Source organism: Castor canadensis, chromosome 12 (genome assembly GCF_047511655.1).
Source record: "Castor canadensis chromosome 12, mCasCan1.hap1v2, whole genome shotgun sequence".
Lineage (NCBI taxonomy): Eukaryota > Metazoa > Chordata > Mammalia > Rodentia > Castoridae > Castor > Castor canadensis.
Genome location: NC_133397.1, coordinates 8,458,963 through 8,486,409, shown reverse-complemented (window position 1 = coordinate 8,486,409; position 27,447 = coordinate 8,458,963). Strand labels below are relative to the sequence as shown.

At 39.4% G+C, this 27,447-nt stretch overlaps 1 protein-coding gene across 3 annotated transcripts in view; it reads left to right on the top strand.

The window, feature by feature from the left end:
- Positions 1-27,447, top strand: part of Nol10 (nucleolar protein 10) — an 84,425-nt gene that overhangs the window by 53,743 nt on the left and 3,235 nt on the right. For all 3 annotated transcript variants that reach the window (XM_074049166.1, XM_020171858.2, XM_020171857.2), the window contains 7 exons: positions 6,663-6,789; positions 9,177-9,256; positions 9,436-9,534; positions 11,024-11,113; positions 17,398-17,571; positions 17,856-18,103; positions 27,199-27,301. In XM_074049166.1, the coding sequence (XP_073905267.1) occupies positions 6,663-6,789; positions 9,177-9,256; positions 9,436-9,534; positions 11,024-11,113; positions 17,398-17,571; positions 17,856-18,103; positions 27,199-27,301 (921 nt within the window). The remainder of the gene's footprint in view (positions 1-6,662; positions 6,790-9,176; positions 9,257-9,435; positions 9,535-11,023; positions 11,114-17,397; positions 17,572-17,855; positions 18,104-27,198; positions 27,302-27,447) is intronic.

Below are 27,447 nucleotides of genomic sequence, written 5' to 3'. Positions count from 1 at the left end.
GAACCAACAAGTCTCCCAGCCTTTTGCCAGTGAGATCCTCATAAATGCAAGTCAGATTGTGTCAGTCCTGTGCCCAGCAGCCTCCAATGGCTTCCATCTCATTCAGTAAAAGGTAAGGTCCAGCAGTGGGCAGACCGAGTAAAGGCAAAATTCCTGCAGTGGCCTGCAAGACCCCATGTGATCCAGCCCCAGCTCTCCCACACTCTGTTCAAGCCATACTGGGCAGGTCTTTGTGCTGACCAGCACACACACCGAGCAATTCTGACCTCAAGGCCATTGCATTTGCCAGATCTTCTCCATAGTCACTCCCTCTGCAGGACTGTGTCAGGCTGTCATCCCCGCCTTCCTCTTCCCTCTGTTCTCCATCACACTTCTGCTTTATTTTCCCCACGGGGCTTTCCTCAGCCACACTCTTGCTTTCCCTGGATTGTTGCTCCCTTTCTGGGTGTAAGTGCCTTGAGCGTGGGGTCTCCTTCCTTTTGCTCACTCGTGTCCAGTGAAAGGGACGCTCCCTGACGGTTACTGTTGGTTGGATTAGTGCTGCAAGTCCTTTGGCTTTCTGTTGCTGTTTAGGAATGAGGCAGTAGCTTTCATTTTCTCCGGAGAAGAATCCCAGGCTCTTGCTGAGGTGTCGGGTTAGATTGGCTGGGGTACAAGTACAGCAATGGATGAGTAGTTTGTGGTGTTCTAGGGGCTGGGAATAGAAGCTGAGGGTCCTGTGTTCTGACAGGTAGATGACATTTAGTTGTCGTAGCCCACAGCTCCAGTTGCCTGTGCCTGTTGTTTCCCACTTCCCCCTGGCCATATGAGGCAGCTCTGGCCCCCTTTCGGGACACTTATGCTCTGGTCTCCATTTGGGGGGGTCTCTGTAGGTCTTTCTCAGCCCCATGGCCCTCCTCGTTCACACCTGTGCTTCATCCCGTCTTCCAGGAGTGGAGGAAGACTCTATGCTCCTTTCTCCTTGCTGCCCACTTCCATACACTTGTGTTCACCAGGTGCAATCTCTTAAACCACGGCATCTCCTCTTCTGTCTGTCCTTGAAGGTTAATACGTTTTTGTATTCACTCACTGTCACTTAACAGTGCTTGGGGGCTGCCGTTGTTCCCTGAAAGCTCTCTGTAGTTCTCACTAGCAGCTTTAATTTTGTATGAGTGCTCACCTGAGGCATCCTATCTCCCCTAGCTCCTAAGCATGGGCACCTGTACTCCCGCAGCCCCACACGCATTAACTGTTCCTTAATCCCCTGCCAGTGAGACAGTGGCATAAACTTCTTTTTTTCCCCTGTTGGTCTTTTCTTATTTCCCTTCAGTGTCTAAACTGCTTTTTCAAAAGCTAAATCAAATTGAATTGTGGCAGATAATTTTTCTTCTATTTTTGAAAAGGTATTTAAAAATGTTGAAATTAAATTGCTCAGTTGCTAATCTGATTTTTAGGAATAGAGAACAAAACACTACAAATAGAATACCTTCAAATGACTCATAATTACTCACACAGATGCATGCAAACTTGGATGTGCAGTTAGATAGCTCATTATATTGCAAATGCAATTACACACTTAAAGACTAGCCGCTCCCTCTGGCTCACCCAGTTTCTCCTCTCAGGCTTGTGGTCGCTTATTAGTAAGCCTCAGCTGTCAGAATTTGAAAATACATGCTGGTTCCGGTGAGCCTTTCAAGCAATAATGGAAGAAAAATTGGAAGAGAAAATTTTCTTGATCAGACAAGGTGGCCTACTGCTGTAATCCCCAGATTCTTAGGAAGCAGAAATCACAAGGACTGTGGTTCAAGTCCAGCTCAGGCAAAAAATTAGTGAGATCCCCATCTCAACAAAAAAAGCTGAGTGTGGCAGTACACGCCTGTCACCGCAGCTACACAGGCTATGTAGGTGGGAGAATCACAGTCCAGGCCTGCCTGACCAAAAAGACCCAATCTGAAAAGTAACTAGGGCAAAAAGCACTAGAACCATGGAGCTCCTGTCTAGTAAGCCCTGAGTTTTTTAGTGGCACTAAGGTGCCACTAAAAAAAGAGAAAGGTAGTTAAGAATTTTCTCAGTTGGCAAACTATTTTAAATTGTCTTTTAAATCAATAGTTGAAAACCCAAGATAATAATTTCAAGTTCATTAATCATTCTGTATTATCAACTATTTTCCTGTCTTTCATATTAATAGGTAAAATAGTGACTTTTCGAAGCATTAGAAGTAGAAAAAATGTGGCATTTATACTGAGTTGGTACATTTTGGTTATTTGTCTATAATACCAATAGTGTTTTGTTTTCATCACCTCGATCTGTTAAGGCCACCTATCCATTAATCCTCAGTCTTTTGTGTATGTGTGTGCCTCAGCTCAGCTTTGGGATGTGACCCAGTGACTTTACAAAAGTTGAATGGGGGAGGGGAGTATTTTGTCTGTCAACTTACTAAGAATTTTAATACTCATCCTTTTTCTTACTTCTAACTGCTCTTGTCCATAACAAGAACATAGGAGAATTTGAGTTTAAAACTAAGTATCTCTAGCTACCATCTTAAAGATCAGATGTTGTCACCAAAGCAGATGATAGACTGGGGCTGCTGGTTTACTTTATGTGCTTTAAAATTGGTTCTTCTGCCTGAGTAGATTAGCAAGCACATACTTGGCTGCATGTGAGCTGAGGACTTCTCAGAGCCATGTTTGATTTTCATATTTTGGAAGACCAAATATTTGTATTGAGATTGGGTGATGGGATTGTCATTAAGCTCCTTTTAGCAATCTGATGAATCCGTTTTCTACTTTTACTGATCTGTGGCTTTAGGAAATTCCTATGAATTAAAAGCAGAAACAGATAACAGAACTTTAAAATGGAGCAGCCTTAGCCAGTTTTCTACAGTAAAATTCGTAAGGTGTGTGAAAAGGTGTATAAATAAGCTAGTGTGTAGAATATATAGCAATCTGATGACATACAGAAAACATGAAGCTATACTTTTTTCTTGTATTTGTTTTTTCTCTTCGGGGTGTTGGGAATCGGGACCTTTTAAGCACATGCCCTGCCCATGACCCATATCCCCAGCCCAGAAAACCTGGAACATTTGATGTAGTAATCAGCCATCAGTGGTCAAAAATACGTTTTCCTCAAGTTGTAAAATTCAAAATTTAGGAAGCAAATATATATTTTTTACAAGATTTGTTGGTGTTTACATTTTATGCCTATGAAAAAAGCTAGGGTGTTTTGCACATTAATGAGCTGCCCCTGTAAGTACATCAGAGAGAGTTAATCCTCCTTGTTGGTTACAGTGACAGCTGTTTTTGCAGCTGAGTGGTGGGCCTCTGAGGAAAGCTCTGATGTGGATAAAATCTGTAGCTAATTCCAGTGTAAATCAGTAGTTTCCACTTGGGTAGGGTGGTTCTGATGTTTTCTCTCTGAAAAGGAACTGAGGACATGTGATTAGTAAAGTCAAACACTACATTTAATTTTGTTTTGATGGAAATATTTCCGCCTATAAAATTTCATGGCCATGAATCTGATTGCAGAGATCATTTACCATAACTAGACCTGTCTCCTGAGAGGCACTTTTAGATAATTCCATTAAAACCCAGATAACTAATTAAAAAGAATATTGTGGGGTATTATGAAAGATTACTTTGTGAAAGTAAGTTCAGATCAGTCTAATATTTTGATATTCCTACCCATCATCCCCAAGAGAAGTCAGGACACAATATAAAAGGTTTTCATTGTCTTTGTGGTTGGTGTTCAGGACTGCCTTAAAGGTAACACTACACCAGGCTCTTCTTATCTGCAGGTCCAGTCAACTACAGATTGAAAATATAAGAACAAAGATGAATATGTACTGAACATGTACAAACTTTTCTTGTCGCTATTCTCTAAGAAACATGACAACTATTCACGTAGCATCTGTATTGTATTAGATAAATAATCTAGAGATGATTTACGCTGTGCTGGTGAGCGAGCCCAGGGCCTAAGATACACTAGGCTAATGTTTTGCCTCTGCACTACATCCTCAGCCCTTAGATATGATTTAAAGTCAATAGGAGGATGTGTACAGGTTATAAACAAATACTACACATTTTATATAAAGGGCTTGAGCAGCCACATATTTAGGTGTCTACAAGGTCTTAGAACCAATCTCCCAAAAATACCAAGGGATAACTGTACTTTTATTTTGAGGTCCCTTGGGACTCCCCTGCATGTCAAAATAGGTCCTAGTTTTCACTACAATGTGTTCTTATATCCACTAGTTTTATGGTGAGATATGTGAATGGTTTTACCCAGATAAGAAAAATAGGCCATTTTGAAAATACTTTTGCCAAAGAAGATCTTTTAAATTTTAGTATCTGTGTGCCTGAAGTTCATATGTGCTTTGTGTATAAGAAGGTTTATTTATCACATTTGTTGAAATAACACCTATCACGTGGAAGGCACCATTCTAGGTACTGACAATTCAGCACTTAACAAAACTATAAAGTTCTCACTTTCCAAGAAGACAACAGTATCTTGGGTCTTATATTCTAGAAATGATAATATCATACTTTTGTTCTGTTAAAAGAATTCTCTCTTAGGCAGTGCACCTTTATCTGCGAGAGCTCTGCTCCTGCAGGTTTATGATGACTGGAAGTAGGTACCCCTAAAGTTGCAAATGCCTAAGTTTTCACTCTCAGAAAACACCCTGTTGGTTTCCTAGCTTACACATGTGTTCATTCTACATTAAGTCCTTTCACATCTCCCTTTGGACTCAGTGCAATCTCAGTTCATGCATTATGTGACTGTGTGTGTGTGTACAAGCACATATACACATGTACACATGCCTTTCTGCTGCAGCTAGATTTTAAACTTCAGGAGGACCACTGTCAGTGTCTTTGGTAAAACATTGCTTTCTGTGTAGGAACACTGAATATAAACATTTGCTGATTTCAAGCTACTGCCCTAAAATTACTTTAAACAAAGTGTTCTGAATGGAATTTTTTAAAATGCCTTACCCTTCTTTAAGGTTTATCTTTTATGGTTGGTATCAAGCCACTATTTAAAAAAAAAAAATTACAGATTGCACTGATGTGAAACTTCTCTGTAAAGCTCCTATACTCATCAAAACTTGTTTTTCACATTCATGAGCCTCTTTGCTTTTGTGGTGGCAGGGGCAGGGGCCCACCCTTCTAATCATACAAAAAATGTGTCTAAAATTATCATGGCCATATCTACATCTCCTTTCTTCTTTAACTGCACAGGGTGTTATCAGGGGCTGTTTCCTTTGTCATAACTCTCTTCCTCCGATCTGCCATTCTCCAAAAAGCTTAAACTAGATTTAATAATTTTGACTATGACTTAGGTTTTTTTCCTACATAATTAATTATTACTGAAATAAACAGGCAAATCATCATTGGAAGTTCCATTTTGTCTGAACCCCATATTCCTCTGTCGTAGCATGTCTTCCCCAGAGGGAGTAGATTTCCCTAGAAATAAGCACTGATCTCGTTGGGTGAGGCCTAGTGTTGGAACAGATGTGTATCAGTAGTAAAAATGTACCAGCAATCACAGTGTTTTATGGAAACAGTGGGATTATGAACTTAATTATTCACATCTTGTTAATTGATTCCCAATTCTGTTCAGTCTTTTATTCCTCAGCCTTTCATTGGGATAACTTGTGGTTACTGGCCACCTGTTTTAGGTTAAGTCTGTATTCTGTGTATGGAATAAAATGTAAATTAAATAATTTAATCGACAGAACTGTTAATATGCACATATTAATCATGTACAACATATTTTGAAAGGTATACTGTAAATTGTGGTACAGTTAAAATGAGCTAATCAACATGAATTGCCTCACACTTTTTTTGTGATAACACTTAAAATCCCGTAAACGCAGCAATTTTTTTTTTTTTTTTTTTTTTTTTTTTTTTGGTGAAACTGGGAATTGAACTCAGTGCCTCACACTTGCTAGGCAGACCTTCTACCACTTTAGCCACTCTACCAGCCATCTTTTTTGTGTTGTGTGTTTTTGAGACAGGGTCTCATGAACTATTTACCCAAGCTGGCCTTGAACCACGATCCTGCTGATTTCTGCCTTCCAAACAGCTAGGATTACAGGCTTGAGCCATCAGTGCCCAGCAAACTCAGCAATTTTTAAGATTGCAACACATTGTTATTTACTATAGTCAAGAACTTTGATTGAGAATGAATTAAATGAAGCAGATCATACATAATGGAATGGAATGATCAAGTAATTAGTTGAAAAATCTTGAAAGAATGTAATTCTCATTTTAGATTTTTTTACGTTATGGTCAACAAATTAAAAAAAAAGAAACTTGTGTACCAAATATGCTTTGGGGGAGTTCTAATACTACATTGAGTGGTGTGAGTATTGAGTGAATGGATGGAAGCTATTGTAAGTACCTGGGATTATTTATCTGTATTTTGATGGTCCTAATGTAAGAACATTCATTAATATCTTTGTATCCCAGATGAAGTAAGGTTTTCCCACCTTACAAGCCTAAACTCTTTCTACTTTATTCTTTTTTCATTATATGCTTGTTCATTATACCTGTTACAGTTGTTTTTCAGTGATTCTAATTGAAACAAGGATTTAAAAATTATACTTCAGGAACTCTGGTTGTAAAATAAATGTTAGTGACACAGTGAGGATGTACATTTCCTAACCTGTTAATAAACACCCACAGGTTTTGGGGCCCGCTCCCAGGTGGTGTTCCTTCTTGGACAACTTGACAGAAGAATTAGAAGAGAACCCAGAGAGCACAGTTTATGATGATTACAAATTTGTCACTAAGAAAGATCTTGAAAATTTAGGTAAAAAAATTATGATAAAATGTTTATAAAATTAACTTTATTTCCACTTTTTGTTTTGAATTTTGAACATTAGAATTGAGCCATCAGTTAATTCCAAGTATTTCCTTTCTGCCAAATCAGATATTAAACATACTATAAATTGTCCTAATTTGTAATCTCTGCTTAGCGAAAGGTTTAGGTAAATTCAGTCTGCTAAAGCCTTTCTGTACCTGAAATAAGAAATAGTTTCTCTTAGTATACTAGCTATGTCTAGAAAAAAAAAAAAGTGTCAGGAAAACAGTGATTTTTTTCAAGTACTCTTTAAGTATAACAAGTTTTTAAAAATATAGTAAGTGTGGGTATAATAGTGTTTTGAAAATGTCTCTGTGATTGCAGGTAAATAACTCCTGGTTCCATTGTAAACTTATTCATAACTAATCCAAATGTAGAACTGAAATCTTCAAATAATGAAGATCCTTAATACAGGCTGGGCATTCTGATCTGAAATCTAAAGCGTTCCCAAATCCAAAAGTTTCAGATAGGTGTGTTCAACTGGTGTGTTAGTCAGCTTTCCATCACTATAGCAAATGTCTGAGTTAATCAACTCACACAGAGGAAAGGGTTGTTTTGACTCGGTTTTAGAGGTCACAGTCCATGCTCAGACAGACCAGTGGTTTTAGGCCTGTGATGAGGCAGTCCCTTGTGGCGGAGCACAGGAGACACATCACAATGGGCAAGAGGAGAGGGCCGGCTGGGGACGTGGTTCAGCCCCAGTGCTGCCAAAAACATTTTAAAAAAAAATTTTTTTAAAGGACTTCTGGGGGAACGAAGCCTTTAACACTTGGACTTAGGGCAAACTCAAGATACAAACTGTAGCAACCAATAAAGTCTCTGCAGATATTACAAATCTGAAAAACTCTGAAATCTGAAATACTAACTGTCCCAAGCATTTCAGATAAGGGATATTCAACCTATATTACTTTACATAAAGAAGTCGCAAACCCAAGAAATATGTTCTAGGAACAACAAACACTTTATAAAGCTTACTGGCAACATTATAAGCATTTTACATATCACCATTTAATCCTTATAACCGATGGAGTGGGCACTTTTATGATTCCATGTCATAGGTAAGGAAACTGAGGCACAGAAAAGGGAAAGTAACTTGACATAGGCCTCAGTGGTAGTGACTTGAGAGTTGGGACTTAAACCTGGGGGCCATGCCTTTGCCTGAGTCGCACCAGCCTTCAGACAGCATGTTTATCCCACTCAGCCAGCACTTGCTTGAGTAGGTTTTGCTCATCTTGTTCTATTGTTCGCAGAGGGCTACATAGCAAATTACTAAGAGGAAGCTCACAGAGGATCCACACTCCACAAGTCTGAGTAGCTTAGTTGTCTTTGCAACAAATAGATGTACAACAGCAGTGAATATTAAAGGAATAGAATCCTGTAACAATTAGATTAACTGAGCAAGTTCTTTTGTTTGTCTTTCAGTGCTGGGGTTTAAACTCAGGGCCTCACGCTTGCTAGGCTTGTGCTCTGCCACTTGGGTTATACTCCCAGTCCTTTTTGCTTTGAGTTGTTTTTATGACAGAGTCTCATCTTTGCGTGGGGCCGGCCTGGGACCACAGGCGCATGCCCAGCTTGTTTGTTGAAATGGGATCTTGCTATCTTTTTGTCTGGGCTGGCCTCAAAACAAGATCTTCCTGATCTCCACCTCCCAAGTAATTCTAATTACAGGCATGTGCCACCACACCCAGCAATAATGTAAGTCTTTTGTTGTTGTTTGTTTTTGGTTTTTGTGGTACTGGGGATCAAGCTCAAGACCTTGCATATGTTAGGCAAGCACTGTACCACTGACCTGCACCATCCCCAGCCCAGTAATGTAGGTCTGGATGTGTACCAGTATGCTTGTACATATGGGGGTAAATTTGCCAGCTGTCCTTTGGAAGACTGTTGTTTCTGTGCTATTGTCGCAGTATTGTCCCTTGGTCTTTGAAAATCATGGCAGACAATGTTCCTCCTCTTACCTCCCCTTCCCATCTCCTGTTGGCAGTGGAAAGTTGGCAATCTACTGTTGGTCCCCAGTATTACTTTTAGAACAGAACTGGTTTATGGAATTGCAGGGTCTAAGAACCATAGTGTGAGGAACCTCTTTTATCAGTTTGTCATAGTTCTCATAAAGACTTTTTCATTGTCAATTTTATATTTAATATGACATTTAAAATAAGGATGATATTTTAATGAAATGGATTAAATTTTTCCATAGGTATTCAAGAGTAGTAATTTCAATTCTCAGATTTTTCTCTGAAATGAAATTTTATTATAATCAAATTGTTGTCCAAGAAAACTTAAGTTTTCATCAAGAGTTCATAAGTTCCTGCCTTCTTTCTGGTTAACTTTCCCAGGGCTCACACATCTCATTGGATCACCTTTTCTCCGGGCATATATGCATGGATTTTTCATGGATATTAGACTCTACCACAAGGTAAATACAAAACTACAGTTAGAGACTGGTGAACAGCCTAGCTGTTTCTTCTCTACTTACACTTGCCTAAGACTACTTGGGATAAGGGATCTTCCCTTTGGCATACTAGTTATGATATATATGAGACATGCTCCTAAATACTAGTTCTTATTTAATTTTATATTTTTTATTTTGAAAAGGTGAAGTTGATGGTAAATCCATTTGCTTATGAAGAATATAGGAAAGATAAAATTAGACAGAAGATAGAAGAAACACGTGCACAGAGAGTCCAATTAAAGGTAAATATTGTATTCATCATTGAATTTACCAGTGAAAAATAGTAAATTTTCATTTTGTGTATTATTCCCAATAGACGTGCCTTTCTCTTCATGGTTTTTCATCTTTAATTCACGTCTTTACTTACGTTTTTGTGTATTTTGTTTGTGAGGGCGGATGGTAAAGTGTTGTTGGAAATAATCTAGAATGACTGATGTTATCACCAGCCCAGAGAAAAATCTGATGGCCATTGTCAGATGGGTTTTCAGTTTGATGAATATTAGAGCTCTGCTAATCCTCATTTCTTATTGACTTGTGCACGTTCTCAGGCTCTCTAGTTCATAGGAATGGTCACTAGACTATCAGGAAACAAACAGCATGGTTAAGTTGTTAGCGTTTTGTGTAGATGACTGTCATCCAGGTACTGGCGCTCTCAAAAGGCAAAACCTTGAGGTGTGGACAAGGGAATTGTAACTGCACGAAGCAGCTGCCACCTTAGGGTAAGATGAAAGAAGAGGGCCTGTGAGGAGGACCCAGATTTCTGAGGAGGGGCCGCAGGCTGACACTTCTGAGGCATAACGAGGATGGTCCTGGGCATGTTGGAAACTGCAAACCAGCGTCCACCTTTACTGCTGGAGCCACCTGTTGCTACCATCGTGAAGAACAGTTGGTGTGCAATGCCAGCCCAGACGCTGAGCAGACAGGGAGGAGCTGCCTGTCTGCCTGCTCCTGCCTTCCAGTCTCTCTGGCGTCCTGTCCATTAAGTTCAATCACTGAGTGATACAAATATTTATCACTGAACATTGGTTTAAAAAATATTTTAAATATTTGTAATGTACTATATATATTTTTTCTTTTAGTACAAAAGGCCAGTAACTTTTTACAAATTACTTCAATCGTTCTCCATTTTGCAGACTATTTGCTCAGAATTTTAAAGAGCAACTAGTGTGTGTGTGTATGTGTGTGTGTGTGTGTGTGTGTGTGTGTGTGTGTGTGTGTGTGTGTGTGTTTTGACAGGAGAGACTGGGATGTGGAGGTCTTTTGCCCAAGCTCTTCGCTATATTTGTCAGGGTTGTATTTTACTTAATTACTATGGAAGAGGACGGATAGCTTGTTGTGTTGCCTGAGTTGTCAGACTCAAATCTGGAATTCTCTCTAGCAGTTTGCCATGTCGGGAGCAGTAAACAGTGCAGTGAGCATTATCAGCAGCCTCTTAGCAGTTCCCCACACCTCCTGCCAGAGGTTTCAGTTCTGGATCTGCTGACCTCCTGTTGAAAGGGAGGGTCATAGGCCCTTTCTGGCTGGTGTAAGCCAAACACACCTTGCTTCCCAGCCCACTGGGAAGAGGTGTGGGGAGGGCATGTTCCCAGCAGGAGGTCAAGGTTGCCATTTTTATGCCTTGTGGCCCACCTGATGGCACATTGGGTCCACATTGTTTCCTTACAGAACTATTAACCTTTAATGTTAAAATGTAGATATCTTAGAACAACTTGTTTTTTCCTTCTTTACTAGAAATTGCCAAAAGTTAACAAAGAGCTGGCCCTTAAACTAATTGAAGAAGAAGAAGAGAAGCAAAAATCTGCATGGAAAAAGAAAGTTAAGGTAAGAGTGCCTAAGGTAGAGAAAATATTGCTAAGTTATTTCTACATTTTCTGGGTAGTAATTGTTCTTTCTTTTTTTTTTTTTTTTTTTTTTTTTTTACTTTAAAAGTACTTTACGGGAGATCTGAGGGAAGGAGGAGCTCAAGTTGTACCCTTCAAACTCCAGTACAGAAAGAAAAAAAAAAAAATCCTGAAGGATTGTTGTTTGTTTTGTTTTTGGGTTTTGGAGTTTTTCTTTTCCTTGCTTGCTTGCTTGTAAGATAATATTTGCTCATTATGGGAAGTTTGGAAAATAGAAAAAAATCTTAAGAGGAAAGCTTGTCCATATAATTGTTCTACCCAGAGAACTTCATCCTTAACATTTTAGTCATTCCCTTTCTGTCTTATTTCTCTTAAAATTATAAGCTATGCTAGCAAGAAATGTTAAAATAGTTATGCTGGGTCTGTAAAATAATACAGGTGGTTTCTCATTTTGTTACAAATTCTTTGTAAATGTTTTTGATGGCTGCATATTCTGTCTTATGAATTTGTTATACTTACTTCCTTTATTGTTAAAGATTTATGTAATTTGTTGCTTTGTTTGTACTACCTAGGTTTGTGTTTAACTCTAGAGTAACTGATTTTGATTAAGATGTGGCATTATGAGAAGTATGCAGGCTGACATGTCATTGCCACCTGCCTTCCTTTTCTGATATAACATATCAGTCATAAATACATAAAGGCTAGTGCTTATCTCAGTTTTACGCTCCTCTTCATCAGAGTCCAGGCATTTCACTGCAGGGTCTGATTTCTGGCCATCTCGTTCCCTGGTTGCTTGCTATTAGGTGGTTCCCTCAGTTTCCCAGGTCACTGTCTTTTCCTCTGTAACCTGCAGAGGATGGATAGACATTCTTATACTGTGATTTCTGCATGAATTCAGACTCTGCTCTCTCTCACTGGCCTCTCTTCCTTAGCCTCATCCCCAACTAATATTTTTTTTAATGTATTATTTAAATCTTAATTTTTGGAAACTTAAGTAAGTAGATAGGTGGTTTTTATGTTTCCTTTTTCATGACATAAAAATCTATCATTGTTGAATTGTGGTTTACACTTACTCATGTTTAAGTTTATCTTTGTACTGTGTCTGTGTACCTTCCTAATCAACACCAGTATATGGAAGTGTATATGTCACCTTGAAGAATTAGAATGGAAGTGCTTCCTGCTTGGTCTGCTGACTTTCTCCTCAGAGCATTCTCACCAATTTTAGCCAAGCCTGAGGATGCTTGCAGGGTAACTTTTTGGCTTCATAATGTCATTTGACAAGCTAAGTGGAAATGCTTTTTGTATTTATTTTCCCGTAAGCTTGTACAGGAAGAGAGTAGAGAGGGAGTTTTACGCATTCCATGCACATTTTATGCTCACGAGTCCTCAGCATGACTTAATGTTCTAGAGGGTGGGACACTTGCACTAAAATTTAATTTTGCCATTTTGTGCAACATGGTAGAGCAGGCCCTTTTCTTGAGGCCCCATGATTATAAAGATGCAGAAGACAGCCTCCTGCCCCTATTTTCTAGGGGAGATTTTTGTTTCTAGCCCAAGATGCTAGAAACAACCTTTGAAAGATGGAAACGCACAAAGCGCTCCTCATCGTCAGTGGAAAAAGTCACCGTTGTTCCTAATTTAGAAATTCTTTTATTGTCCATTATAAATGTCTAGAGAAAAAAAAATAGGAAAACTGGGGCCTATGTAGTATACTGTTATTCAAAACATTCGAGTATTTTTTTTGTAAAATTAAAAAACAAAACACTTACCTTATTTGAGCAGTGTTTATTTTCTTCTCACCCTGTGCTGTGAATACAGAGCCAGCATTTTCCTTTGCCTTAGCAAATTGTCATACTTTCCTGAATTTGAATGGGCTTCCATAGTTTCATCCTTTCCCTGTCAATATAATGAAGTCTCTCCGGAGAGCTCCTGTTAATGTGAAAGGTTTTGCCAGCATCACTCCCACTGGGACATTTTACTTCTTTTGTCACAACCACATTCCTCATTTATTTCAAGACGATCACTTCACTTTGTCCTCTGACTTTGGATCTAGAGTCCTAGTTACTCTGTTGTCTAGTTCTCTCTTAATTATCAATGTTTGTGAAATGTCAGCTGGGTGTATCTTTAGGTACAAGTGTTTGTACGTTATGCAAATATTCAGTCAATGAACCATGCTGTTAGGGCACTTGGGGTTATTTATACATCTGTGAACACTAGGTGAATAAAAGACTTGCTGGAATGTTACCTTCAGTGAAATCTGTTCCAGATTCTCAGCTTCATAATGTCGTTTTAGAAGCTAAGTGGAAGTGATCTTTGTATTTACATGCCCAGGAACTTCCACAGTAAGAGTCAGGCTCAATTTTGCTACTTGAAGTCAAGATGACATTTGTTTATTTTAGAACCAAGTTATTTGAGGAACATCTTATATGTAATTACAAAACTGTGTACTGTTTCTGCTGCAAGTGCTAGGAGAAGCGAACCTTAGAAAATGTTAACCCTCTTCCATCAAAGAGCAGCTTCTTCTTCCTGACTGCTGGTAGCTAGAAGTACTGTCTTTGTAGACATATCTCCTGGTAATAAAATTCTTCTATAAAGCAGTATTTATAAAATGTGCTTTTTATTGACTTGCCAATCCAAATGAGGCACATTATCAGAGCTCAGTTTCATTCTTGAAATACTCACACAGGATATGGTCTTTCAGAAATCTTTGGCTATTCTCAGAAACAGTTTATGTAATATATTGTTTAACAGTTTTTATCTTACATAAAATGAAGACCTTAAAATCACTCACAAATGAAGGAAAGAATCCTTCATTATAATTCTAGAGAATGCTTGAAAGAATTGCTAATCTTTCACCAGGTCATTCCTCTTCCTTTGAACTGAGCTCTTCAGACCCTCCAGAGCTTTGCTAGCCTGCTGTCTGCTGATTTGAAAGTGCAGTGGTGTTCTGCTTTGGTTGCAATGGAATTTAATGGAGGCAGACAGAGCAATGTGCTCCCAAATACTGCTACCTCTGATAACATAATAAAATTCTAATAGGCTGTTTACTGTTCAGTTATTGAGCCCACAAAGGGGAAGTGACCCACCACGTAGTGTCAGTAAGAGCATTATCCTTATGTTATGCAAGTTAAGAAACTTGGTAGTATTGATGCTGATTAAGAATTAATTACTTTTTCTTTCAGCAAATACATATTGAGCTCCTTGTATACACAAGCAGCTTTGAGAGGCATGGCGCCTGTTACCCATTTGCTTTGTAAGGGTTTGAGTGTGTATAGAGCCATTTTTCCTACAAGTATCATTTTCTGCAAGTTAGCCTTTTGGCCAATTTTTTGTTGTTGCCAGAAAGTCTTGTGTGACTGCACTTTTCTTGGGTTCTGCAGCAGTTTAGTAGGGCTGTGGCCAAGATCTCTAGACCATGTGTGTGCTGGAGCTGGAAAACTGTTTATAGGGTATCTTTAATGAACTTAGGAGTTAGTAAGTACCACAAAGAATATGTTCGACAACAATTCATCTCTCTCAGGAGAAGCTATGATTATGTACAGATATTCTAAGGTGAATCAGGTAGGTTTAACATCCAAAATGTTATTTTTAAAGCAGTTTTAATACCAACTAAAATTTTTGTGTTTTTTTTTTAAATACAGCTATCTATGCATAGTTTAAAAACTGTTTCTCATGTTCTGTTGGAAGTGTTCCGTTGTCCTCTTCCTCCTCCCCTCCCCCATGTCATTTTCACTTTTTCTGAGACAAACATTTTTCCCTCTTGAGCTGATTATTTGAGCAGATCGTAGGTCCCAGTCAGATCCTCCTGCTGGAAAGGTGAAAGCCTGGTGGCAGCATCCTAAGAACTGACACTGCAAGAGCCTGAGGGACCGTGGGGACAAAGGGCCCCTCAGTCTCAGATGCCATCCTTCATTTCCTCTCCTGTCACTGGCATGCTTCCCTCCCTGGCACAGTGCTGGCCTCAGCCAGGCCCTCCGCTCTTCCTCTTCCCCTGGGAAACGGAAGGCTACAGAACTTGCATCCTAGTGGCAGCATTCCTGATATGTTGCTCTTTGGGGACAGAATATTAATAATAAGCACCTACTCAGATCTACGGTTTATTCCTTAAGGTAGGGTTTTTGTATGAGCAGGACTTTCAGGTATTTTTCAAATTTTCACAGTAAGTGTTGAGCATTGATGTATGTTTTTACAGAGCATGTCAGCCAGACACTTGTACAAGAACAGCACCAACTTAGCCATATTTCAAAGACAACTCTTCAAACAAACACTTAGACTAGGCAAAATCCCTCAGGAAAATATTTAAACTTGAAAATACTAGGATCATTGACAGTGTCATCTATTGCACGTTTATAGATAGCTCTAAAATTTACCTCGTAGTGCCTTCTCATCTCCTAAATCCTTGTCCAAGGCCTTGCTTCTAGACACCCAAATCCAGATGATGGTCTCTCATATCACACTTACTCAGTCTACTGCTCCAGTGACAGGACCTAGCTCATTCTATCACCAAATGGACATTGGAGAGCCAATTCTTACCCTGTCTTTAATCCTTAACCCTCCCATCTTATCCATATTTGCATCTCATCATCCTAGTTTAGAAATGTATCTCATAATAATTCTTCACTAAATAGTATCTGCCCTACCTTTTATTCCTAGTGCCCTAATCCAGGCCCTGCCTCTTTCCACATCACCCCGAGTGGCCTCTGAGTCTTTCTGGGGACTGTTGTTTGTCCCTCAGCAGCCCACCATACACCAAGCTGCTGCTAGACTCTAGAGCTTAGTTTTATTTGTCAGCTGAGATCCCTGAAACATCCTTCTGTTTACTATCTCTCTGTAGTGGTTCCTCCCAACCTTGATGTTTAAAACCCTGTACAAATTGTGCCAGGCTTATATCATCAGATTATGTACTTCTCAGCCAGCTGAAATTCTCACTGTTCACATTTCTACCTGTTGAAGCCTTCTTGTCTTTCCAGCTTCCTCGCAGATGTCACATGCCTAGGAACCATTCTGGGGTGTTCTTGTTGGAATTACTTACCTCTCTGAGCACCTTCATGTCTGTCGTGTATCCTTCACATGGTGCCTTGTAGCAAACCTCTTTGCAGTTTTCTTCCTTACTTATGAGACTGGGGTCAGGAACTAGATTATTTTTTGATGGGGAGTAGGACTAAGGCTTGAATTCAGGGCCTCACACTTGCTAGGCAGGCACTCTACCACTTGAACCACATCTCTAGTCCAGGGAACTAGATCTTTTCTTTGTTACTCTCTTGGGGCTAAGCCTGTCCTGGGCATGATATTTAATCAGGGAAAACTTGTTGAATTCAATATTTTGTGGAACTTTAGGTCAGGATTTATCAATTTTTAGGTACATATAAGTAATAAACAGGTCATCATCTTTAATGTCTTAAGATTTCAGACTTTTTGTGTGAATCTGTTAAATACCGTGTTCAGAACCCAACTGTTTGCAACCTATTTATTCTCAATAGTGGAGAATCAGACAGTAGGGAAAAAAAAGTCTGTTCAGTAAGGCTACAGTCTGTCACAAACAAGCTGACCTTTTCCAGCTCTGACCCTGCTGTTCAATCTGACTTATAAACCATTCCTGAGGGAGGTTGTTTTATCTGACTTCCAGGCCTCCAGCTTACAGATAAGGCACAAAAAGAGAGCCTACATGTAAGGACAGATAAGCTTATTTTGCATCTTAGGAAACTTTCTGTTTAAAAATAGTGCAACTGAAAAGGAATTTAGTGTCAGTCCTGAGCTATCCAAATTGGGTATGAGTAGCCAAAAATTTGTCATGTGAAGAACATGCTTTATCCTTTGAGACCAAGTAAGTGGTCTAGGGAAGAGGACTATGAAGCTACTCTTACAAGGAATGGAAGCATCCTGTATGTCCGGATAACTCCACTGGAGTCAGTAAACTCCCTGACAACACCTCCACATCCACCATGTAAATTGACAACTTACTGCTGCTGTGTACTTCCTCTTCTAGTTTTAGAATAGGAAGCTAAAAGACTCACATAATTTTCATCTAATATATTGGCCATGCTCTAAAAGCCATGTTCAAAAGATTATGTATTTGGGAGATAAAACCTAGGATCAACTAGAAATTCTGCAAACTAGTTCTAAAGAAATTTTACAATGAGTTAATAGTTTATGCCTTCTGGAGCTTATAAATTTATTACAGAGTGAATGTAAGCCATCTTTTTGGTCAGATTTTATTCAGCTATAACTTCAGTTTTTACATACTTTTTCTTCTTTTTCTTATAGAGCCTTCCTAATATTCTCACTGATGATCGATTTAAAGTTATGTTTGAGAACCCTGACTTCCAGGTAGATGAGGAAAGTGAAGAATTTAGGCTTTTGAACCCACTTGTTTCAAAAATCAGTGAGAAAAGGAAGAAGAAACTAAGACTCTTAGAGGAACAAGAACTTCGTGAAAAGGTAATGTGTTCTTTATCATTCAGAGCTATCTGCTATTTCTTTAATACAGAGTTTTCCATGTAAATTGGAAAGCCTTTGATTATACTTGAGAGGTAATAAGTTGCATACTAAATGTCTGACATTCAGCTAGTAGTTTATTTTACTTAATTAAAGGCATTTCTTCTTATGCATACATGGAGCAGCTGGCACCTACTCTAGGCTCTGGGCTAATGCTACTTAAAAGAAAGTAATGGGTCAGTGTTTGGTTGGGGGTAAGGGGCACTTCTTACTATGTTTACTTTCAGGAAGAGGAGGAAGAACTGGAAGGAAAAGCAAGTGATGCAGAAAGTTCAGAGAGTTCAGATGATGAGAAAGGCTGGGTCGAAGAGGTCCGGAAGCAGCGTAGACTTCTTCAACAGGAAGAAAAAGTGAAGCGGCAGCAACAACTGAAGGAGGACCAGCAGACAGTCCTGAAGCCCCAGTTCTATGAGATCAAAGCAGGAGAAGAGTTCAGAAGCTTCAAAGATTCTGCCACAAAGCAGAAACTGATGAAGTGAGTACCACCACCTTAGTGATGCTCAAGTCCTTGCTTTTCCTCATCACACATTGCATCTTTGGGTGGTGGTGACACCAGCAGAGAGGGAAGGTAGGAAAGGGTAAGTATGGCCTTGCAAGAAGGTGAGATGAGGGAGGCACCAGGCAGGCCTGGGGGAATGTCACTGTTGAAATACACTGGTCGCTAGTTTGTTTTATTTTTTAACAACTTTTTGAAGTGTAGTATGTATGCAGTAAAATACAGAGGGTAGCCCCATGAGTATTGGCAATACATTAGAGTACTTGTAAACTGCAAAAGCCACATTTCCTGGGGGTCCCTAACATTCAGATACCTGTCTTATTCTGTACCATACCAATCACAGGTTGAAAACCTGTGGACAGTAATAATTAAGAGTTAACAAATTCTTTGCCTCATAACAAAAAGTTACTCTTTGTTTATTTAGCCAGTTAGCTTTTGTGTTTTTTGAGGCAAAGTATCACTGTATACCTGAAGCTGGGCTCAAACTCATGATCCTTCTGCCTCCACCTCCCTCCCAAATGCTGGGATTCCAGGCATATGCCACTATGCTCAGCTAACAAAAAATTGCTTTTAAAAATCCAAATCTCAGTTATGCTTGCCCTCTCTCAGTTACGTAATTATTGAAAAGTTCACTTGAAAAATTTGCCTGAAATTTTATGCTGTTTGTAGAAATATTGAGAGATCAAAAAGGGTGGTATCAAGTGGGAGAGCATCTGCATAGCAAGCACAAACCCCAGTACCACCCCCCAGACTCCCCCATAAAAAGAGTAGTATTGTAGAATTGTCAAATAAAGACAAAAAGTAGCATGGTGGTTGCCAGGGTAGAAAGGAATGAGGAGCTCGTGTTTAATGGGAGCAGAGTTTCAATTAGGATAATGAAAATGTTCTGAATATGAATGGGGATGACAGTTGTACAGCAGTGTGAATGTATTTAAGCTACCAAACTGTCTGCTTGAAAGTGGTGAAGTTTTATATTATATTTACCATAATTTAAAAAAAAAAAAAAAAAACCCAGCCCTCCAAAAGCAGCAGTATTGTTTGGAACAATTTTCAGTTTTCAGGTGTGTAAGCAAGGAATAAGCAAGGTGCTCAAGTCCAAGTCATGTGTTGGCTGTAAGTTATGCAGTCTGCTTTGAGAATCTCTAGGCACAGTTTTAGTAAACAAGGTTCAGATGCTGGGGATGGTCACAGGAGATGTCTTATAGGAAAAGCAAGATGCCCTGGGAGCAACTGTAAAGTGGAGGAGTCGGAGTCAGCAGAGTAGGTGGGTTGTAGGTTGAGGTCAGCACCATTTTTGTACCTTGTACTTCTCCAGTACCCAGCATTCCATTCCAGAAAAGACATTTTTTCAGAAGGATATGGAGGAAAAAGGTAAGGGGGGACGTGCGTGAACAGGCTGACTTGTTTCTGCATTTTGAAATATCTCTTCCTCGTTTTTACTTCACCAGCTTCTCTAGCACATATTCAGGACAGCCAGTGTTGAGTGAATACATTTAGAATCTAGAAGCACCCCCCATTTCTGTTTCTGACTAACCAAAGATACGTTGATGAATGAAGATGTTGGGAATATTCTTGATGCCTTTGAAGATGTTTTCTTGGCCTGCCAGCCTCCCTTTTTTAAATAATACTTTTCTTGAGATACAATTTACGTAACACTCACATTCACCTACCTGAAACACACACCTCATTGGTGTTTACTAAGCAGAGTTGTTAAGCATACCACAATTTTAGAACTTTATCTCCTCAAAAGAAGCCCCATGACCCATTATTAATCAAGTCTTCATTTACTCCCAGTTCACCCACCTCCCAGACCTAGGTGACCACTAATCTACTTTTTCTGTCCTTGTAGATTTGCCTATTCTGACCTAACCATGTAAATGGAATTATGCAATATGCAGCATTTGTGTCTGGCTTCTTTCACTTAGCACTGTTTTTAGTGGTCACACCCATGTGTCTGTATTTCCTTCATTTTTTTACCAAATAATGTTCCAGTGTATGGATATGCCACATTTTATTTCTCCATTGATCAGTTGGTGGGCATCTGGGTTGTGTCCAGTTTTTGGCTATTATAAATAATGTTGCTGTGAATATTTGAGTATCCATTTTTCTCTGAGTGTATGTTTTCATTTATCCTGGCTATATACTTACGGGAGGAATTGCTGGACATCTGACAACAAATTTAGCCTTTGGAGAAGTACCAAAGAGGTTTTCCAAGAGGCTATACCAAGAGTGTGTACCACCTCATTTTGTTTGTTTGTTTATTTGTTTGTTTTTTGGCTGCACTGGGATCTGAACTCAGGGTTGCACTTGTTAGGCAGGTGCTCTTACCACTCGAACCATTCCAGCAGTCTGCAACCTCACTTTTGTATAACTGCTGTTCTTAGGTGTTTCATTTGGGTGGAGTCCTGTTCACTTCTGGTTCTGGTTCTGTGAAGTGAATTTATTTGTTAGACTATCTGATGTTTTTAACTTGCTTTATTTAGTACTTTAGCTCCTGAAATAGTACATAGAACAGAATAGGCACTTGATAGTCATTGAAACTATGAATCTTTAGTGGCCTGGCTACATGTCAGGTAACTCAGGAAGACCCCTCTATGATCTGCTGGGGGAAAGAAAAAAATTCATTTCTCCAATAAACGCATTGATCAAGAAACTCTGAGAGCATTTGTTTTGAGTGTAACCATGGGAATGAGGCCATGGTTTGGGGATAGGAGTATAACTAGTTTCACTAACCTTCCTCTTTCTGCCTGGGGATTGGAGCAGGATATTAATGTAAAAAACAAACAGGATAAAAATTTTGAATGTAAGAATAAAGGATATAAGGCACAGCTGAGCAAACAAACTAGAGTGAAACATTTTCACTAAGCTGAATAGTCTTTGAGAAGAAGAGCTACGTAAGTAATAATACTTATAGAAGCCTGGAGAAGAAAATCCTGTTGTTTAATAGCACCTTGGTATGGATAGCCTGCAGTTTGCTGGCATTTGGCACAAACTGCTTATTGAATTCGAGTCATGACTGGGTTACTGTGCAGATCCTAAACTTGCAGCATCTTAATACTACTTAACAAAGCACTGTACCCTTCAGAGAATTAAAATGGTTCCTTCTGTTTATTCTGCCAGTCACCAAAAGACAATCAGTAAAAGACAGTATCAGAATTGAATGTTATGCTGCCTTTGCCGAGCTTGAAAACTTTCTGTAAAGGAGAGAGTAAACAGCAAAGGGTAGCTCAGCGTGGCCATGGTTCTAGATGAGTACATTCTCTGTCAGCACGTTTTTAAGCCTTCAAATTTACTAACTTTATTTGTGGATTATTCACATACTTATCAGCCTTTCCACCCAGCCACCATCCATCCATCAAACATCCAGGAGTGTCTGATATAAACCAAGCAATGTCCCAGACCACAGGGACAGGAAGGAAAGGCACACGCATGGGGTGCTCCTAGCCTAGCAAATATCCTCTGAGTCACAGAGAGGGACAGAAAAAAAGTCTTAATTTGGAGGAATTTGAGGAAGTCTCTGTGAGAGGCCATGTTGGAATTGGTCTTTTGAAAGGCACGAAACTGAGCTCCCAGCACAGGGTGGGGTAGCCAGGAAAGGTACTGTGAAAAGCCTTAATTGGGAGACTGTTCAGCTAAGATTAACAAGATGAAATCTATCAAGTCCTTCCCAATAATGTAAATGCTTTTATAATAAAAACAGTACATGCTTGTTGCAGAAAAAAAATAATAAAAACATAGAAGTACAAAAGGTCTATTATTTCAGAAACCTATAACAAAATCTTGATTTAAAAAAAAAAACAATGTGGTTAGAATCTGGAAATTCTAGAAATCCTAGAATAAATAGTGACAGTCATCCCAGTCAGAAGTAGGGAAGCCGAAACTAGAGGGCAGGGAGGAGCAGACAGACTTAGAACCAAATTATTCATGGCCTTTTGAAGACAAAGAAAGAAAATTGGCACCAACTACTAATTTAATATGAGAGGAGGAAGGAACCATCAAGGATAACACTGAAATGCCTAGTGTGTTACCTCAGAGGTGGAACAGATTTCAGGCTCACAGTGTTGAACTGGGTGTTTAGCACATGGAATCTACAAAGTCCACATGTCTTCCTGGAAGTGTTCAGTAGGCAAATGGAAGTGTAGATCTGGGCTTGGGAAGTAGGGAAACTGGAGATGTTGGGGTTTGAGAGATACCAGCTCTCACTGTGTGCTGAAACCATGAAATGAGAAAGGTGCAGTAGAGTCTGATAAAATCATGTACCAGTATTTAGAAAATGCAGATGTATGCAAAGTAATGTGCAGAATTTTAAAGCTGTCACAGGTCCACTGATTGTTTAGGACTAAGAATTCTGATTCCGAAGATGAGCAAAGGAAAAGATGGAAGGTAGCAATAGGGAGTTATCTAGAGGTAGGAGGGGAACATGGGCTGAGTCTCAGAGAAGGGAGTGGTGCTATGTTTTGCACAGCAGAGAGAGCCATTGCACACTGGGTAGAGGATGGCCTTGCTGGGACTCGTATCTGCTGCAGACCTGTGACTGACTGGAATAGATTAATGAATGGATGGGAAGTTTTAAAAATATTGAAAACAGTTAGTGTAGCTGATTCTTCCCAAGAAGTTTGGCGGTGAAAGCCAGTAAGTAACTTCATAAGAAGGGTCTTTCAGGCTTGAGAGAGGTGATTTGGTAGTGGGCAGAGAAAACTCAGCCATGGAAGTGGGTGGTAGAGAAATCAGAGACTAGAGTGGATAGACAAAATGGAATTTGGTAAGAAATCAGGTAGAAAATGGGACCAGGAGTCAAGTTGACGAGATAGTCTGACAGTTCAAGGTGTAATCTTCAGAGCCATGGGCAAAAGAAGGCAGCATGCATGGAAATCGTTTTGTTTTGGTCAGTGGAAAAATCAGGAAGTTTATGCTTGCTGACCTTTGTTAGGGTTTAAGCACATCAGCCTTTTCTTTCGGGGCATTCATGGCCTTCAGGACACAGCATTGGGGATGTCTGTGCTGATGGACAGAGAAGGAAGAGAGTCCTCAGGGCAAGAACCCTTTGCACTGCAGGGCCTAAAGAGAATGGATATTAGCTGCTGGGCTCATTGTAGGAAAGCATTCTTTGAAGTGCCTGCCCTGTGGTAGATCCTGGGAATTCAAAGATTTTTTTAAAGATAGTTCCTGCGTTCACAGACCTCATTTCCGTGGGTAGTGCAGTAGCTCCATGAGCTCCTCGTAGCCTCAGCATTATCCACTCTGAAGACACTGTGGCACATGCTGCTCTTCAGCTGACTCTCCTCACTGATAATGGAAAAGAGCTAAAGTCCCTAAGAATGAAGTGTAAGCATTCTAAAAATCTAATTTTGGAGTTAATTCCAGACTTACATTTGAACCTTTTATTACTCAATTAGTGTGCACCGATAATATGCCAACCTGTCCCAACTATAATGCCGAAGTGAGCCTGGCAGGTGACATTGCCACATGCCGCACGCTCCATCCTTCCAGCCACATCCTTCCAGTAAGTGCATTTACTCCCGTAGTCCACTCTCAAGTACCTGTACTGGTAACTTCTAACATGAGTGGTTTATGCTAATCATCTCGTTTAAATGCTCTTTTCACTTAATGAGTCTTGAGGTTTTGTTTGGGATCCGTAGGTCTACTTTGTGGCTGCACAAAGTAGTTGCAAGATGGCTGTGCCATAACTCTGCAGCTATTGCCCTTGTTGTGCGGGTTTAGGTTCTTCCTTCTTTTCCTTCACTTTCTCACAGTTACGAATGTGCACATGTACAAATATTTCTTTAGAATATACTCTTAGTAATGAACCTGGCTGGACCCAAAGGGACATGAGATAAATTCTGCCAAATGACTCTCCAAAAGACTGGAGCCTGCTTCCCCACACTTGCAGCTGCCATGGATATTGGAAATCCAGTTCAATTTTAGTTGTGCTGATGGATGAGGCATCAGATTTTGTGGTCGCTTGACGTCACCTCCCCACCATAGGGCCTTCAAAGCAGCGTGTACAGACTGTAAGCACTGGAAGCGTTTTACAGCTTTTATGGTGTAGGTAAAGGTTTGTTAAATGTGTTATTTAAAACAGTACCTCAAAACACATATTAAAGATGTTTACAATGTCACTTTTCTGTCGTTTTCGTTTCTGTACTTAACTCTGGTGAATTCTATACTAAGGAACATGTCTTTATATTATCTTCTATACTCCTGCTTCCCCTCCCTGCAAAGTGAGTAAAAAACTTAGTTGGAAGAACACGATTTTTAATTAAATGTTTCTAATTAAGGAAATTGTAGAGTATGTATGTATTTTAAGACCTCAAAGAAGTAAATCATTCTCCTCTCCTGGGGCACTTACTAAATATCTAATTTGACTTTTCTCCTTGTAGTTCATGCCCATTTTTCTTTTTTGTATTAAGGTAGCTTTACTAATAATTTAGGTTCTTCCCAGGAGCCCTCTGTACTGAGTAATCCCACTTGATATCCAACCTTTTAAATCCTGTGTCTTTTTTTCTTAGCAATCACCACAGATTTGGGGATGTTTTTTGTTCACTTTGTCCCAGTTAGGTTTTTCGCTATAATAATTTTAACCCTCTATAAGTCTGAAGCCTAGATGGGGAAAGAGTGAGAAGTAGGATTTGAGGGAAGAGAAGCTAGGCCTCGGTCCTCCTGCTGGGCCTTTCTCTTGTGTTTTGTTTGTCTGTCACCCAGGGATTCTCAGGTGTTATTGCAATGCATCTGTCTCCTTCCTGTCATCTCTGAGCAGTTACCCTCAAGCAGCAGCCACTGCACTGCTGGGTGGCAGCCACATGCAGCTGACTTTCAAAGGGAAGAAAGTAGAGCTTGCTTTAATGTAGAAATCTCCACGCAGTCCCTGGCGTCTCTGATCTTTTGCCATGCCTCGTTCTAAAATCCAGCCTGCCTTTCCAAGCAGCCTAGACAGAACAAGTTTTTACAAGTGCACATTGAAAGTACATTGAGAGAAAACCAGAATTTATATACCCTATCATGGAGGAAATAAGGTCATTCTTAAAAGAGTAGTAATTTCCCACAATTTTCTTGAAGTCTTTTTCTTCCCAAATTAGTGTTTTCTGTGTCCCATTTTGTCTCAGTGGCTCCACAGTTGTCCAGAATTCCTGTTAACTTTAAAACTCAGAGTTTATAGCTAGGAAAGGAAAGAACAAAAGTGAAATGAGCAGGTTGAGGAATTCACTTGGGCTAACATTAAACATCCATGCCTGCTAGAATCAGTTCACACTGCAGTTTAAAAACAGAACGAACCTTAATTTCATTCAGTTTATCATGTGGAAGCTTGTCATTTAGAATGCTTAATGGACACGGTTCCTGAACAGAGCTTTATAAATCAGGTATAGTCTGACACATGCCTGGAAACCAGAACTCCTTCCATTGGAATCCTGGTTTAAAGTTGGATCCTTACATGGCCTGAGGCAAGTCATTTAACATTTTACCTCCCTTTTTGCCATCTATAAAGGATAAATACTCCTGTCTCAGGGATGTTGAAAGGATTAATTAGTTAGTCTGTAAAGAACTTTGAAGATGAAAAGTACTTTAAAAGTGCTTCTTAATAACATTATTGCTTAGAAAAGAGTACCACTTTTATGCTAACCACTTTATGTCTCAAATTATATAAAGAAGCTATGTTTAGTACATTACTGCTGGTTATAAACTAGAGATAAATTTCTCATGGTGTGAACATCAAACATTAGCTTCACAGTTTCAAAGAGAATCACTTTGTCTATGGATGCTTTAGGAGATGGTGTACTTTGTAATTAGTTATGAAGATCATATTTCAGGAAAAATAGACCATTTCACTCAAGTCAGCTTTTCTTTTTTATTCCATCAAGTTTTTTAATACTAGCTTTAAGAGTGTATTCAGTTTGGGGTGTACAAGGAGAGGTAGTAGGAAAGGGAAGTGCATTTTTTTGTTGTTGTTGTTGTGTTGGTTTGGTGTGGATTTTGTGTTGTTTCATTTTTAAGGAGGAAGCAGAATAGAAAAAGAAAACTTATATTCTTTCTTTTTTCTCCCTTCTGTCCCCTTCCAGTCTTATCATGGGATGGGACTGTGCTGTTTAGCCGTTTCTAGGAGAGTCAGTGCTGTTTAAACTTATTAAAAATATGTATTTTGGGGCTTAATTCAGTTTTTTCCCTCTAAAACAAAAGTTAACAAAAAGGGCCCATGTTCTGATTTATAATAAATTACAGCAATATGCAATGAAGTATTATATAACTAGTTCAAAATTCAAGTTTAGCATGGTTTCTGGAAAGCTGGGCAGGACTATTAGTTATACAGGTGACCATGAATTGTAAAGCACAGCAAATGATAGCAGAGACATGCATTGTATAAGGAGACCTAGGAGAGTTTGAAAAATATGATCAAGAAATAGAATAAGAATTAACTTTGGGATAAAGTATGTCAGAAAGAATTATTAAGGAAAAACACTGGAAGACACGTGCATTCACTGGTCACAGTGAATAGAGACCAGGTAGAATTTACCCAAAGCAAAATTGCTTTTGTTTTGTGTCACTGTAATCAAATGGTTCATGTTTCACATTGTCCTTGCTATAAGATGACTTTTTGAGGCTAAGTGAAGAAAAAGGTCAGAATTATCCCAGCTCTTTGTGGCTGAAGAGCTTAATGTGTGTGTATTCATTCCTTTGTAGAAGGCAGGTGAGTTGCTCAAATGCCCAGATACCTCACTTGTGCATGGCTCAAATATGAAATGCCCTAGAATCCATAAGTGCCTCAGACTGTCACAGTAAGTTACAGATTCCTTGTATCTGGCTTCGGAAATACAGTAGACAAGCAGCAATTGCTGGGGTCCTTGACACTGCCGTTTCCATATTCTGTCAGCAGTGCTGTGGTCAGCCATTGCTTTTGCAGAATATTCAGGTGCAGAGTAAAGTAGGACAGTTTGAGTGCTCCTAATTCTTTCCACAGAGTCTGTTAAGTAAATGTCTTTTCTGTGTTTACATGATATATGAAAGACTTTTCTTCATGGGATTACTTCTAATTGATAAAACAAAAAGTTAATTAATGTGTCATTCTTTTAAATTTCCTACAGCAAAACCCTTGAAGATCGTTTGAAACTTGAAGCAAAAAATGGGACATTGAATGTATCAGACACCACTGTTGGCAGCAAACAACTGACTTTCACATTAAAGAGGGTGAGTTATTTCTTAATGTTATTTTGATTCATGAAGGGAAAATAGACCAAACCATGTGATCCTCCTGATCTCAACCTCCTGTGTAGCTTGGAATGATGGGTGCACACCACCTTGCCCAACTATTGGATAAGATGGGGTCTCAAGGA